At 46.1% G+C, this 14,443-nt stretch overlaps 2 protein-coding genes across 2 annotated transcripts; both read right to left on the bottom strand.

Annotated features, from left to right (window-relative positions):
* Positions 1-907: 907 nt before the first annotated feature.
* pigo (phosphatidylinositol glycan anchor biosynthesis, class O) lies at positions 908-8,678 on the bottom strand. Its single transcript, XM_062413357.1, has 10 exons — positions 7,771-8,678; positions 6,862-7,005; positions 6,518-6,641; positions 6,168-6,327; positions 5,451-5,627; positions 3,759-5,358; positions 3,462-3,665; positions 3,143-3,345; positions 2,772-2,842; positions 908-2,411 (listed from the first exon to the last, which is right to left on the bottom strand). Exons 1-10 carry the CDS (start codon positions 8,246-8,248, stop codon positions 2,282-2,284), a joined length of 3,291 nt encoding a protein of 1,096 aa, XP_062269341.1. The 5' UTR covers positions 8,249-8,678; the 3' UTR covers positions 908-2,281.
* A 1,406-nt stretch (positions 8,679-10,084) lies between these two features.
* On the bottom strand, positions 10,085-13,780 carry stoml2 (stomatin (EPB72)-like 2). The gene is made up of 10 exons (XM_062413205.1): positions 13,609-13,780; positions 12,603-12,755; positions 12,390-12,489; positions 12,191-12,249; positions 11,962-12,063; positions 11,736-11,870; positions 11,493-11,637; positions 11,322-11,401; positions 11,089-11,217; positions 10,085-10,998 (listed from the first exon to the last, which is right to left on the bottom strand). Exons 1-10 carry the CDS (start codon positions 13,648-13,650, stop codon positions 10,897-10,899), a joined length of 1,047 nt encoding a protein of 348 aa, XP_062269189.1. The 5' UTR covers positions 13,651-13,780; the 3' UTR covers positions 10,085-10,896.
* Positions 13,781-14,443: the final 663 nt, after the last annotated feature.

Raw genomic sequence — 14,443 nt, 5'->3', positions numbered from 1 at the left:
TTATTTAAATTATTTAATTTTATAATCATTACAAATAAGTCATAAATATTTCCTAATTTAAGGATTTAATTTTGGGTAGGGAGGTTTAAGTAAGTTGATCGCTCTGCTGCCCCCTTCTGGTCATTCTACCTGCAAGGTGTATAAACTAACATTTGAATAACACTTGACCCCTGTGGATTCGTTGCTAATGGGTAAAACCATGGGGGGGGGGGGGGGGAGTGCACTATCCTAAGTGTGATTTGTGGGAAAAAACGTAAAACAAAAGACCACAATGTATTTGTACAGCTTGAAAGAGTCGTTCATCAATAAGTGTTTGGTTATTGTTTCCAGCAGGGGGTTCGATTCCCATTTGTCAATTTTCCACTTTGATGTTAATTTGCAATTTTTCCTCATTTCTTTATTTTACGACACAGACGAGCAGGACTCTGAATTCATCTGTCGGCTGAAAACGTAACTTCTTTGAAATCCGTTCCTAGAATATACGTCCACCAGGAAGCCTTTCTGATTTTAGCATTTAACCGTCATTGATTTGCTTCTTGCTGATGATGAAGCATTGTGAAAGTGTACTTTGGCAAATGCTTTTTAAATAAACTTTATTATTATTCGATGGAAGCTAGAAAACTCCCCGACTAACATTTGAGGAGGAGTGAGACTTTCAGCTACTCACACTTACATAAACTGGAAATGTGGAAAAGCTTCCGTGAATAATGAATGAAGCACCATGAATGATGAATGATGAAAGATTGTGGCAGCACCCACTTCCTTCATCAAGTCGCCGGATCGATAAACATTAGTTTGAGCTGCAACAATAAATAATCCAGAGTTGAAAACCCTGACATGTGTGTCGTAAATTTAAACCACTCCGGTTGTTCCTCATACGCACAGGAAAGCTACCGAGGCAAAGACGTCATGTACAAAAAGTTTTATTCCATTTTCTCCACAGGATGTAAAATCACTTTTTTAATGAATCAGTTATTTATATATTAAACATTCTAAAAACAAAATAAACAGTTCCCCCATCGTCACACAACCTTCACCGCAGCAGAAACCGAACAAACGTCCCTGCATCACATCTGCATCACATCTGCATCATCGCTAATTCAACCCGAGCGCTAGGTCCCTTCAATATCGTGCATTAGCTAATGAACTTTAGCTGATGACTCCAGGCTGCAGAGACGGACTCAGACGTCCCGCACAAATAAATTAACTGTCAAAGAGAATCTGGACGTCACCGGGTTCACCGGCACCGGCCAAAAATACTGACATCATACACGAGAGACAAAAAGGCATTTGTTAAAGCTTGGCACCTCTTTCAGGGACAAGGTGTATCAAGAGCAAAAGGTTCATTTCAGATTAGAGATTTAAAAAAAAAAAAAATTATTAATTAAACATAGGCATTAGAGTTAGGAATCATAGAAGTAAAACCCCACCACCAGGAAAGAAGTAGAACCACAGCAGAGTTAACACTGTGTGAATTGGCAGTGACCAGATGCTCGGGGTGTTTCGACATCTTGATGGTAGAAAACATAAGAAAAAAGAAAAGTACACTTCCTCCAGCAGACACCTGAATGGCATGCTGTAATGCACTTGGATGGATTTTGTCCGAATGGAGTCGACCTGCTGGCGAACTGATAAGAAAGCTGCTCCAGACGTCGACTTCTGTTTCTGCAGAAAGTGGCTGAATCATTTACCTGCTCATTACTTTAATTTAATTGCTGAATTCCCCCCGGGTGGAGACGTCGTCTTTCCGTCACATTAAACTCGTCACTTTGGCTCTGGTGCTCGTAAAGTGTGACGTCAGCCTCGGTTAGGAGGAGGAAATAAAAGCCACTGGATATTAAAAGGCCCATTTCGTGCTGAGTGCTGAGGTTCTGGTTCAGCTGCGACAGGTTGTGAAGCTTTTGTAAACCGGTTTGTATTTAGTGAAGCTTTTTAAACCACGAGACTTTGTTGCTCGGTCGGTTAGAAACATTCAGAAGTAACTCTCCTCTCCCTCATCGTAACTCTGGAACTCAATGACCTTAAAACCACATCGCCTTCTATGAGGTGGTTTACGAGCTCCAGCTGAAACCACTGTGTAAAAAAAACAGTCCCCGTGCTCGGAGGTGGTTCAGTCCAAGATGTGATGTCCTTCAGTCCCTCCGGCTGAGGAGGGGAAGGCCTCAGAGTCGGTCCCTCACAGCGTAGCCCTCAAGTTACAGTAAGACGTGACCTCATAAGACGTGTTTGAGGAGATCAGCCTGTTAGACACCGACGGTGATGGTTCTGTTTGTAGCCGTCGCTACCTGGACGCATCTGGGATGATTTTCTTAAACCAGCGGCCCACGGCGACATCGACCCGCAGCACTAACGTGACCCCGATCAGCAGAGACACGCTGCTCACCAGGAACCCAGACGCCTCGAACATCAACCTGGAGGAAGCAAAGACACAAGAGATTCACTGTTTAACTTTCTTCAAACATTAGAAATTAAATTTTATCCTTAAATGAACATAAGTATAACCACCCATCATATCGTATTTAAACCTAGTTGCATAATACATACATGTATTTAAGACTTTTCTTAAGGGCATAACTTAATAATAACCTAGACTTTAAGGCTTTAAGATCCCACAGAAAACCTGCACAACATTCATTTAAAAAAAAGCACAAGAATCCTGGATGTAAATGTGTCTTTGTTCACTGAGCTGAACTCGTGCCGTGTCCATATCCTCAAAGGCCTTTACTGCATGTGAAGTTTGAGTGAGCTGGAAAATCCATTCAGGCACTTACTTGGGTGCAAAAACCTTCCACACCATTAGGTGTCTCCTGAGGATGGCAGCTGCACAGACTGAGGCAAAGACCTGTGAAGAGAGAGAGAGAGAGAAGAGGTTCCGATGTGATGCACGAACAAAGGATTGAATACAAACTCAACATCCGCGAGTCACGATATCCAAAATCATTACATGTAAAGAAATCTATTCAGTTCCTCTAAAATAACTTAGTCCTTTATATTATGATAAAGTTTTGGGAAAATCCGATATCTTAGAGCCTTGATCTCATCTCACAGATTCATAATCACAACTAAATCTTTAAAATATTGATCAAACGACAACAACATGAGGATTGTGTGAAATGACCCACTGCTCAGTGGTGAGGGTTACCTGTGCTCCCTGGATGAAGAGGTAGCGTGTTGCGAGTTGCAGGAGAGCGGCGCTGAACTGCTGCGGGTTTTCTCTCAGCCTCATCTCCATCACCGCGTCCTCGTCTTCATCCCCACAAGCTCTTCCTCCTCCTCCTCCTCCTCCTCCTCGGCTGCCACGCACCTCGCACACCAGGGGCCAGAACAGCAGCAGTGGACAGCCCACTGAAGACAATCAAGACAGGGACAAACTGTAAATCATACGATCCAGTTCTCGGGTTTATTGTAACTTGTGTTTAGTCCCAGTTCAATCAATATTCTACCTAATAAAGAATAGTTACCTGCGAACAAGATGTGTGAGGCGAAGGTGTTGAGGGTCACCAGGGAGGCGGGCAGCAGGGTGCCTGTGTGTCCATCAGGGAACCCCACAAAGGCAGCGCCCCACTGGATGGAGGGGAAGGTCGGAAGGTGACCCGTGGCGTGGAAGAACTGGGAGGCGGCCAGGGCCCACATCACTATCGGAGCCCAGGGAACATTAAATCCACCTGAAGGGAGAAGAGAAGTGGGTGAACAGTGTTTTTAAAGGACAAATTAGTGATTCAAAACCAAAAAGAAGCACAAAAAGATCCTCATCGTACCAGGGTCTGTTCCATGGAGGCCTCCGAGGGTCGTGGAGGAGGCGTGGATGTGCAGCAGAGCTCCCATTTCCAGCAGCAGCAGAAGGAAAGACAGCGACATGCCCTCTGGGTGCAGCAGCAGCAGGCCGATTCCCAGCAGGCCGCAGAAGAGCAGCAGGGGAGCGGAGTACACAGTTCCCAGGCCGTAGGCCTCCACAGCAGGCCTGTTGTCCACCTCGCTGCCCCCCCTCCGCTCGCCGCCGTCGTCCAGGGAGCGGCGCATACGCTGGTAGATCTGCGGGATGAGGTGGTGCAGCTCGGCTTGGGGGCTGATGCCAGTGCTGGCTCGGTAACTCGGTGGGGGTAGCGAGGAATTTCTGGCTGAGGCCGCGGTCCTGGTTTTGATAAACACAGTGAGGGGATCCAGCCAGATCAGAATCAGGCCCAGGCCCAAGAGACAGAAGGCCGCCCTGGGGAGAGACAGCTGGGCCAGGCTGATCAGCTCGCCCAGATTCCTGAAGCTGTCCTCCGGCGTGGCACTAACAGCCCAGTGCAGCCCCATGCACACGGACAGCAGTGGTAAGATCCAGCGGGCCGTGAACACCGTCCCACCTGAGGAGTTGAGGTTTCCGTAGTGGCGGAGGCAGCGTCTCAGCAGATACGTCCACAAGCCCAGGGAGAAGACAGACAAGATGTAGTGGAGGTTCTTCAGCTGGCTGTCCTGCAACCGGGCGAGAGGAGAAAGGAACGGCGAAGGCTGGCAGTCGCCCTGCTCTTCCCGGCAGCCGTGAAATGACAGGGAGAGGTAGAGGCTGCCGACGAGGAGTCCCGAGCAGGCCAGGAGGACGCTGCTTTCTTTCCTCACAGTTGATGGAGACAAGGCCGGAGACGGCACCAGCCCAGCAGACTTCAGGGGGTCATAGCTGGGCGGTAAAAGTAGGCCATCCCAGTTGAGATGGATGGGAATATACAGAGCCAGAGAGAAGAGGAGAAATGTCACTACCCGGCCTTCTGCGATCACGTAGCTGTCTGAGAGCAGGGAGGCGCAGCGGAGGAGAGGAACCAGGAGAGAGGGAATGAGGAGATTACGCAGGCTGAGCCAGCTCGCACACTTTAGAGATTTGGATCCGTTCTTTGACACAGCAGCCGTTCTGGATCCATACGCTGTCCAGAAGAAAACCAGTTCAGAGGTGAGGGCGGCAGCCGCCAGGCACCACGCCACCTCGATGTAGCCCTGTGTGAACAGCTGAGTCACGGCCACACCGACACCCACTGTTAGAGCCACGACAACCGGGGCCTTCAGTCCAAGACCATTCTCCCTCATCAGCACATTCGACAGCTCAGACAGGATGAAACACATCAAGCAGGCAAACGCCAGGATGACCAACCCAGCCGCCATCTTTAACGGGTTGAACCGGGCCCAGGTAGCCCGGCAGGTATCTCTGACAGAAGTGAGGTAGGCCTGCAGTGAGGCTGCCAGCTCTGGGGAGGGGGGCCGACCCTCTCGGACAGTGGCGAGGTACTCAGAGGAGAGGCGGGAGAAGTCCTCCTTCAGCCGAGAGAGGCTCTCTGGTGGGATGTCTTTGGCCATTCCAGAGTAGGTCTCCAGGAAACGGTTTACCTACGGAAAAAGAGATGATGTTAAAAACTCGTCTGGAAAACCGTGGAAACATTAAACTGCTGCTGCTCCTGGACTGTTGCTAAGCATGCTACCTGTTTTGCGTTGATCCACAGCGCCTCCAGCTGGCTGAGACTACCCACTGCACCCTGTCCGTGAGGAGGGAATAAGGGCAAGAGAACCTGCCCCACGCTGCTGTAGGGGATGGGAATGCCCAGCAGCAGAGCCAGGGTGGGAACCAGGTCAGTCTGCGGCACTACATCCGGTTCACTCTGCAAACATGAGAAAATAAAAGCATGTTGTGTTATTTACTCCTTCATTTATCTGTGAGATAAAAAAGATGCAGGACAAAGTTCATACATATTTCAACTGCTTATTATAAGTATGAATTGAGAATCATTTCACTACAGTTGGTCTGATCCTTTAACTGCAAGCACATCATGAATAAATGTCTGTGCAGTGACATGTATCTGTGAGACTGCTGGATTCCTTCCCACCTTGTACAATAATAACCGAGAACTACAAAAGAAGTGTCTCTGCATCTGATACAGCATCGAGCCTAAAGCCCCCTTTCATTACAGTGGTGGTATTTCCTGTGTAGTCACCTCATTCTGAATTAACATTTAGTAAACTTGTTACTGGAACGTTTCATTTAACATTAAGTCTGACTGAACTTGGATTTTATAGTATTTTGCATTTTATTACGCATTTCAATGATCCAAGAACATGTATTTTTCAATTGCAGCTATTGTATGGTTTTTAATACAGTCATATAAAAGTATTATTTTGAAAAAGTTGGCTAGTGTACCGACCTGTGACGGGGGTCCGGGAAACAGAGGGGCCGGACTGTAGAGGAAGAGAGCGGCATCAGTCTCCTTCTGACTGTCTCCACCGTGATCTCCAGTGTCCGTCATCCCATGATCACCCATCACCACCAGCAGGGTGTCGTTCTGCAGATGGTCAATCACAGACCTGCAGGAAAAGGGGGAATAGAACCATTGTTTTAAAATTTTAAATCCATCAAACATCAAATTAAAACCGGCTCCTTCAGTCTGGATTACTTATGAATATCTGTTATGCTACACAGAGAGCACATGGTGATGATGACAGCGGCAGGAAGACGCAGTGAAACGAGCACAGAGCAGCTGGACTGATGTCTGACCTGATGACTCCGTCCATCTGGGTGAGCTTGTCGGCCATGGCCGGGTGGTCGGGTCCAAACCGGTGTCCGCAGTGATCCACGCCGAGGAAATGAGCAACCAGGACGTCCCAGTCACCGCCAATCACTGTCAAAACCAACAGAGGGGGACAGGTGGGGGACATCATGACATGTCCACAGTCGTCCGTGTATACAACATGTAGTCAGTGCTTAAATACCACCGATTGTTTGATGGCTGCAAGAATTCTGACAATAAATTTAGTAATTCTTCTTTGTATATCATGAACAGTGTGTTACTTATAGAGTAAAAGGTATTTTGTCATAAGAGCGTAATGAAGGAGACATACTGGTGGTATAGAGGTGCTGGAGGATCCCATTGTCCACAGTGTGCAGGTCCTTGACATTGAAAGAAGGGAAGGGAAGAGAGCGGTGGAACTTCTTCGGAAAGAGACTCTCCCACGTGTCGTCGCCCATGAACACAACCCGCTTGCCTGCGTAGGGAACGAGGATTTAAAAATCAGACAACACTATTTTTATTAATATTATTATTATACTGATATTATACTATACTATGCAAGTACTCACCTACCCAATGCAAGTACTCACCTACCTAGTATAAGTACTCAACTACCTAGTACAAGTACTCACCTACCTAGTATAAGTGCTCACCTTCCTTGTATAAGTACTCACCTCCTAGTACAAGTGATGACATCCCCAGTATGAGTACTCTCCTCCCTAGTATAAGTGCTCTCCTGCCTAGTGTAAGTACTCACCTCCCTAGTATATGTACTCACCTCCCTAGTATATGTACTCACCTCCCTAGTATATGTACTCACCTCCCTAGTATATGTACTCACCTCCCTAGTATAAGCAGTCACCTACCTAGTATAAGTACTCTCCTCCCTAGTATAAGTACTATCCTCCCAAGTATAACTACTATCATCCCAAGTATAAGTACTCTGCTCCCTAGAATAAGTACTCACCTCCCTAGTATAAGTACTCAACTGCCTAGTATAAGTACTCAACTGCCCAGTATAAGTACTGACCTACCTTGTATAAGTACTCTCCTACCTACTTTAAACAGTCACATCCCTAGTATAAGTACTCATCTTTCTAGTACAAGTACTCTCCTCCCTAGTATAAGTACTCCCCTCCCTAGTATAAGTACTCACCTACCCAATGCAAGTACTCATCTTCCTAGTATAAGTACTCTCCTCCCTAGTATAAGTTCTCTCCTCCCTAGTATAAGTACTCACCTACTGTCCCCAGCTGGTGGATGAGGTTGTCCTCCAGGATGGCGGTGGACGCAAAGTTGTTACCAACATCCACAAACGTGGGCAGTGAGCCGGTGGTGAAGCCCTTGATCCTCTGCATGGTGGTGGTCGGCGGGTCGGCCCGGAAGGGGTACAGGCGGCAGTGAGCGGGCCTGGCCGCGGCGGTCTCCTCCAGCACCGGCAGCTTGTTCTCGTGGGGTCGGGGCGCATCGTTGCTGGGGTCGAACCGGGCGAAGTCGATCTTCAGAGCGTCGATGATGAGCAGCACCGCCCGGCTGAAGCGCGGCCGGACCCGGCAGAAGTCCGCCGGCTCCCCGCCGGGCTGCAGCACGTCCCCGCAGCCGCTGGTGCGGTTCACCTCCAGCCGCACCAGCAGGAAGCCGCCCACGAACAGGTAGATGCCCACGAAGTAGACGGAGCACAGGCAGAGGAGCAGGGAGAGCACCGGGAGCCGCTTCATCCTGAACACACTCAATCACTCCACGTTAGCGGGCTGTGGAAGCTGCTCCTGCGGCATGGAGGCTAATCCGGCCCCCACGTGTCTCCACGGAAAGTTTCACCTTGACCAGGGCACCGGGAACCCGCCGCGTGTTCAGGCACGACCGGGGGCTTGTCAAGCGGATAACCGTCAGAGGACGGGCCGGTTAACGACGCTAGATGTTAGCCGCTAGCTAGCTCTCCTCCAGCTCCTGTCACTGACCTTGTGCCGCTGCGGTGTTCGTCCTCTCTCCGGCCGCGGGTGGAGTGTGTGTGTGTGCGTCAACAACGCGGAGGTCACTGGTGTCTCAGGTGGAGCGGAGCGCGACGTGACGCCTCCCCCCTCACCTGCATGGGGACGCCGGGTACAGCGAGATTAGATGACCGGTGACAGCTAGGAACCTTTGCGGTCGTGGGACGGGACGGAAACAAAGCGGCGGACGATTTTGTTCATAGCACCATGATGAACAGTGGCGGTTTATGGTCCCGAGCGCAGACTCGCAGGCCCACAGCCCGTCATACGTCACAAAAACAATGTAAAACATTAAGTATTTTTCTTATTTAGTTAATTTGTACTGTTATAATTTCTTTAACATTTTGGAAAAATGTATTTATTTTGTATCCCTCTGTTAGTAAGAACTTATTTTATAACGTACAAAAAAAGATTGCAACCAGATTAACCTCTCAAAACCAATCAAACTTGGCCTTTAAGCCAAAATAAAGGGCACAAAAATGTCAACACTTGAAGGACAGAGGGAGGTTTGTGTCACTCACTTCAAGCAGTCAAAAATTCATTCAGAAATAATGAATCCCTTCTATTTCAATAGGGCCTCACGTCTGTCAGTGCCTGTCAGTGCTCGGGCCCTAATAATCAAAAGACATAAAGTTTCCTTTTGTTCTAGGACCAATCTCACTGTCACTGCAGGAGTGGAGTTTTTGTTTACGGCTCAGCATCAAAGGATTCATGGTCCATGTTTATCCGTGATACAGAACATCGTGTTGAGTTAGTTTGTATCTCCATCTTGTTGTGATGACACTCATCTCAATTTGAAGTTGATTTAATGAAAGCCCTGGTTCAAGTTCCTCAAAGTTAAATGTGGAATATGGCCAAAATGGCCACTAAATGCAAAATAGCAGGCTTCCTGTTGGCTTTGAAACAGTTTTTTTTTTTACAATTCTAAAAGTCAGCATCCCAGGTAAGATCATCAGGTCACCAGGGTCAAGTGTGCCACGCGACACTGCTGTTCTGCCATGGTACTGCGCCTTCTGGCACAAAAGAATTGCATCAATTCATTTCTCACGCATATAGCAGGTCTATAGGTGTTCATACAGCCTGCTTTATAAACAACAGGACTGACCATATGTCTAAAGAAATTATGCTGCTTCTTGCACTTTGTAAATAGTTCTGTAGTATTTGATTAGCTTGTGTGCGTCACCTTGTTTGTATGCAAAGAAAAGACGACAAATGGGTATAAAATCACTTGTTTATTTACAATTCTAAGTCAGCCTAACGAGTATCATCAGGGGCCAAGTGCGCTCATTGAAAATTTCCACTACTTTCTAACTTTCTGCACATTTTAGTAAGAATTAGAGCATGTTAAAGCCAATTATTTTGCCTTAATACAATTTCAATAGGGCTTCACGTCTGTCAGTCCTCTGGCCCTAAAAATGTAGAGCAAATCTCTAATCCTCATATTCTGCATTAATACACCTTCATTTTATTAATTATCATTTCCTATTATATTTGTATAGTTCCACCACTGAATTTAAAGCCTAGTTATCAAAACGAGTCATTGAAACACAACACAGGACCAGTGTAAACGTTTTTATGTATTTTTATTTTGCTTTTCCCCTCGTCGCTTGACAATCTTCCAAACAAGTGCTTAACAACATTCCTTTCCACCACATCATCTTCTGTGACGATACCATCAATGACACTCAAATTTCGCAGAGAAGCCTGAAATTCCATGTATCCCACAAAGACATAAGAGATGAATATAACTGGTATATATATATAATAGAACTGATGAGAACAGGAACCTGATTCTAGGCCAGACGTTGTGCACTTATTATTGGGAAGGAATTATTTCTTAACAGTTTTACAGCAAATATGGGTTCAGCTTGCCGGGGAGATACATTTTTTCTCATCACATGGGCCAAATTGAGAATAACTGACTCTTTCAGGGATTTCTGAGACGTCACATGGAGCTAATTTTCTTAGTCGCTGGTCCCAGAGCTGTTGAAGAACTGACCTGATCTACGTAAACAAACATGGCAGTAACTGGGATTACCGCATTTTCACCAGTGAACACACAGAATGGAGGATGCAAAAGAGAAAACATGAACCAAGTCTGAAAGTTAAACCATAATTAGATCATAATCGGATCCTGGTGTTTATTTCCAAATGAACATAAACAACAGTCAGTGTAAATTACAAATCCTCTTGGGTAAGATGTGATTTCTCAAAGCTGAACATTGTCGGAGTTATTTAAATTTGCAGTTCTCCTCAATCAGCCGGTAGAAGGTGTGTGAACTTCACAGCGATGCCTTGGAAATCCAGATAACTTAACCATACAACAGTTTCCCCCTTTGACTGTGCGTCACTACTTTGAGTTCATTTTGATTCCTCTGCTACTGAGTCGATGTCGATTGGCTCTGCAGCTCCTCCCTCTTCTCCGCCGCCTCTGCTCTGATTGGGCTCTGCTTCGCCAGCGAGCTGTAGATGGTCATGGCCTGAGGAGCGGGAAGACAAGACAACAACTATTAATGTCATGGCTGACGACAGCAAAAAGCAGATGCTGTTAACAATGCAAGTGTAGATACCTGTGTGACCATGCTGCTGATGTCCCCGGTGTTAGACGGCAGGAGGATGGTGTTGGACTCTTTGGCGAGCTTGGAGAAAGCAGCCACGTACTGCTCGGCCACATTTAGTGAAGCTGCTGCGTTTCCATTCTGTGTCATGAACAAAAAAAAAACAATCGTCAACATTAACCAAATAAACCTCTTATTATAAATTAAAACACAGATCATGGTTGTTCCATTGAAATTAACTTCACCTGCTCAGCCAGAGCCTCTGACAGCATCCGGATGGCTTTGGCCTTCGCTTCAGCTTTTGCTACCACAGCCTGAGCCTCACCTGGAAGGAACCGAGACATTAGTGACATGTGACTTGAATAAAACATGAGGCCCCCCCCCCCCCCCCCCCCCAGCCCTCTCAGAGCACCTACCTAACGCATTGTTGATCTTCTCTGCTTTCTCTCCCTCCGACGCCAGGATCTGAGATTGTTTACAACCCTCGGCGACGTTAATGGCCGCTTCCCTCGTCCCCTCAGACTCCAGCACCGTGGCCCTCTTCTTACGCTCAGCCTCCACCTGCACAGAGGGAATTCAATGTTTGTTAACTGTCATCTCGCTTTAAATAAACTTTAAGACTTCTTAAGAACGTCTTCAGGTCCATATATGTAGCTCACCTGCATCTGCATGGATTCTTTGACACGAGGTGGGACGTGAATGTCTTTGATTTCGTAACGGAGGCAGCGGATGCCCCAGTCCTCTGCAGCGGTGTTGATGGAGTGGACAATGTTGGAATTGAGGCACTCCCTTTCCTTCAAAATAAAATAAAAAAGGTTAGAATCCTTATCAGACATTTTCATTTCTCACTGTTCAGATTACGATGCAGCAGCAGTCGGTCATTACCCTGAAAACTTTGTCTAGTGTGAGTTTGCCCAGTTCTGAACGCATGGTGGTCTGAGCCAACTGCGTGACGGCGTATTCTGGATCCTCGACACCGTAACTGGCCTGGAAACCAAAACAAGTGAATGAGAGATTTATAAAAACGTCTATGTGCAAATATCTGAGTATGAAATAACAATGGTTGGGACAATCCTTCCCAGGTATTAGACAGATACATTATTTTGAAGCGTACCTTAAAGGGGTCTAGGATCCTCAGGTAAAGAACTCCATCAATCTGTAGTGTTACATTATCTGAAAAGACACAAAGGTCACACTTTAATTTGACGTCACTCAAGCTGAACTTTTTATTCCTCAAGTAAAACGATGGATGATCTCCCCAAAGAAAATCATCCTCCCACAAGTTGTGAAAAACGCAGAGTTGTGTTTCTCACCGAGAGAAACCGCAGACTGCTCCGGGACATCGATCACAATCTCCTTGAGACTTTGGACGTAGCGGATTCGGTCGAGTACGGGTATGAGGAAATTCAAACCCTGGAGGAAGTGAAGGGGACAGAGGTGAGAGACCACCCACACTTTGTCTATAAGTATGAGAATGCATTTGATAAAAGGATTTAAGAAAATCCATTCAGAACAGTGGAAGGTACCGGCTCCAGGATGCGGTGGAAGCGACCCATTCTCTCCACCACCCAGGCTTCCTGCTGGGGCACGAACAGGACCACGGTGTTGATGGGCAAACTGGACGCCCATCGCTGCTGAGCTGGTGTGACCAACAACCTGGGAGCTGTCCTCTGGGTTTGCTGCACGGGAAAATTCAGCACAAGGAAAAACACTGTTAATATTGAACAAGTGATTTCCAAAAGCGAAATATGACATGACATAAAACACCAGAATCTGAAGACAGCCGACATCTGGCTGCTCTGCTAATTAAACAACATGGAGTGTGTGTGTGTGTGTGTGGTTGTTGCACATGTGTGGTTATCAGTTGTTTCACGTGTGTGTTTCAGTTGTTTCATGTGTGTGTGTGTGTTTATCAGTTGTTTTACATGCGTGTGTCTCAGTAGTTTCACGTGTGTGTATCAGTTGTTTCACGTGTGTTTATCAGTTGTTTCACGTGTGTTTATCAGTTGTTTCACGTGTGTGTATCAGTAGTTTCACATGTGTGTGTATCAGATGTTTTACATGTGTTTATCAGTTGTTTTACATGTGTGTGGGTCAGCAGTTTCATGTCTGTGTATCAGTTGTTTCATGTGTGTGTGGGTCAGTAGTTTCACGTGTTGGAATAGTTGTTTCATGTGATGTATCAGTAGTTTCACATGTGTGTTTATCGGTTGTTTTACATGTGTGTCTCAGTAGTTTCACATGTGTGTGTTATCAGTAGTTTGACATGTGTGTGTGTCAGTTGTTGCACACTAGTCAAAACAAAGGAAACCAGTTGTGTAGATGCTGTGAGTCACTGGGAGTTTCGGAGCCTGGTGGTAGAGCCATGTTCTCACTGGTGAGTTGATCACGTCCCTCACTGGTTAACTCCAGTGTTCCCACCACCAGGCGGAACACCAGTGGATTCACATCATTCACACACGGATGTTCGCTGAATGACACCAGCTCAAGAGCTAAAGAACCGGAAGCGAACAGGACACATTTAGCACTCACCTGTAAAATGGCTCCTCCGGCTCGACACAGCGACCGCAACATGGTTCGAATCCCGCGAAGCGACTTTAAGAACAAGACCCGGCTCCTCAGACTGATCAGGTTCCGAACCGTGAACTCATGTGAGTGACCCTCGACGAGCAGGAAGTCAGCGTTACATCAGTGGTGCGCCGCTGAAAGGTGTCCGCCGGGGCGAGGAAGAGGAACCAAAAGACTAGATTACTAAAGCGAGAGATTATGGAAATGTAATTTATTTAAAACAGGAAAATTAACTTAATCATATGCTAAAAAAAGGACAACAACATTAAGATGAATAACTCAGATGCTAGTGTACAAGTCATGTTGTGAAGTGGATTTAATATAACGTGCATTCACTATACAGATATCAATTCTGAACTTGAATAATAGTTATTTGTGTAGTTATATGATATAAATCAGGATCGAAGTGCAAATATACATATATATGGAGAATTAAATGAAATATTATTATTAGTTTATTGTTTTGTTGTTCTGAAATGAACAGGATGTGAAAGAGGGATCAGAATAAATGTGTCACACAAACCTGTGCTGTGGTTTATCTGACACGTACATGTAATGACTTTCTAAATACACACGGTGGCGCTTTTAGTTTTGTGTTGTCTCTGGTGATGCTGTAACTCCTCAGAAAATCAAACTTTAACAACATTTTGATTATATTTATGCATTTCTCTCGGGATCGATACAGTTTCTTTATATGTATTGGTCATTATTGTTTATTGATAAGTGAGCTAGTTTTTATAGAAAATAACCAGACCTGCCTTTTCACATTAAATAAATAAATAAACTACATATACAATAT

The sequence above is a fragment of the Platichthys flesus genome, chromosome 19 (assembly GCF_949316205.1).
Source record: "Platichthys flesus chromosome 19, fPlaFle2.1, whole genome shotgun sequence".
NCBI classification, from domain to species: Eukaryota; Metazoa; Chordata; class Actinopteri; order Pleuronectiformes; family Pleuronectidae; genus Platichthys; species Platichthys flesus.
The sequence above is the reverse complement of the archived record's forward strand: the minus strand, read 5'-3'. Positions and strand labels throughout refer to the sequence as shown.

Coding starts and splice junctions, on each gene's coding strand:
- stoml2 (XM_062413205.1), bottom strand. CDS start 13,650: ATGTTGCGGTCGCTGTGTCGAGCCGGAGGAGCCATTTTACAG. Junction 12,490..12,602: donor TCCACCGCATCCTGGAGCCG/GTACCTTCCACT, acceptor CACTTCCTCCAG/GGTTTGAATTTCCTCATACC. Junction 10,999..11,088: donor TCAGCAGCATGGTCACACAG/GTATCTACACTT, acceptor CCCGCTCCTCAG/GCCATGACCATCTACAGCTC.
- pigo (XM_062413357.1), bottom strand. CDS start 8,248: ATGAAGCGGCTCCCGGTGCTCTCCCTGCTCCTCTGCCTGTGCTCCGTC. Junction 6,642..6,861: donor CCAGCACCTCTATACCACCA/GTATGTCTCCTT, acceptor TGGTTTTGACAG/TGATTGGCGGTGACTGGGAC. Junction 5,359..5,450: donor TGTGGATCAACGCAAAACAG/GTAGCATGCTTA, acceptor CTTTTTCCGTAG/GTAAACCGTTTCCTGGAGAC.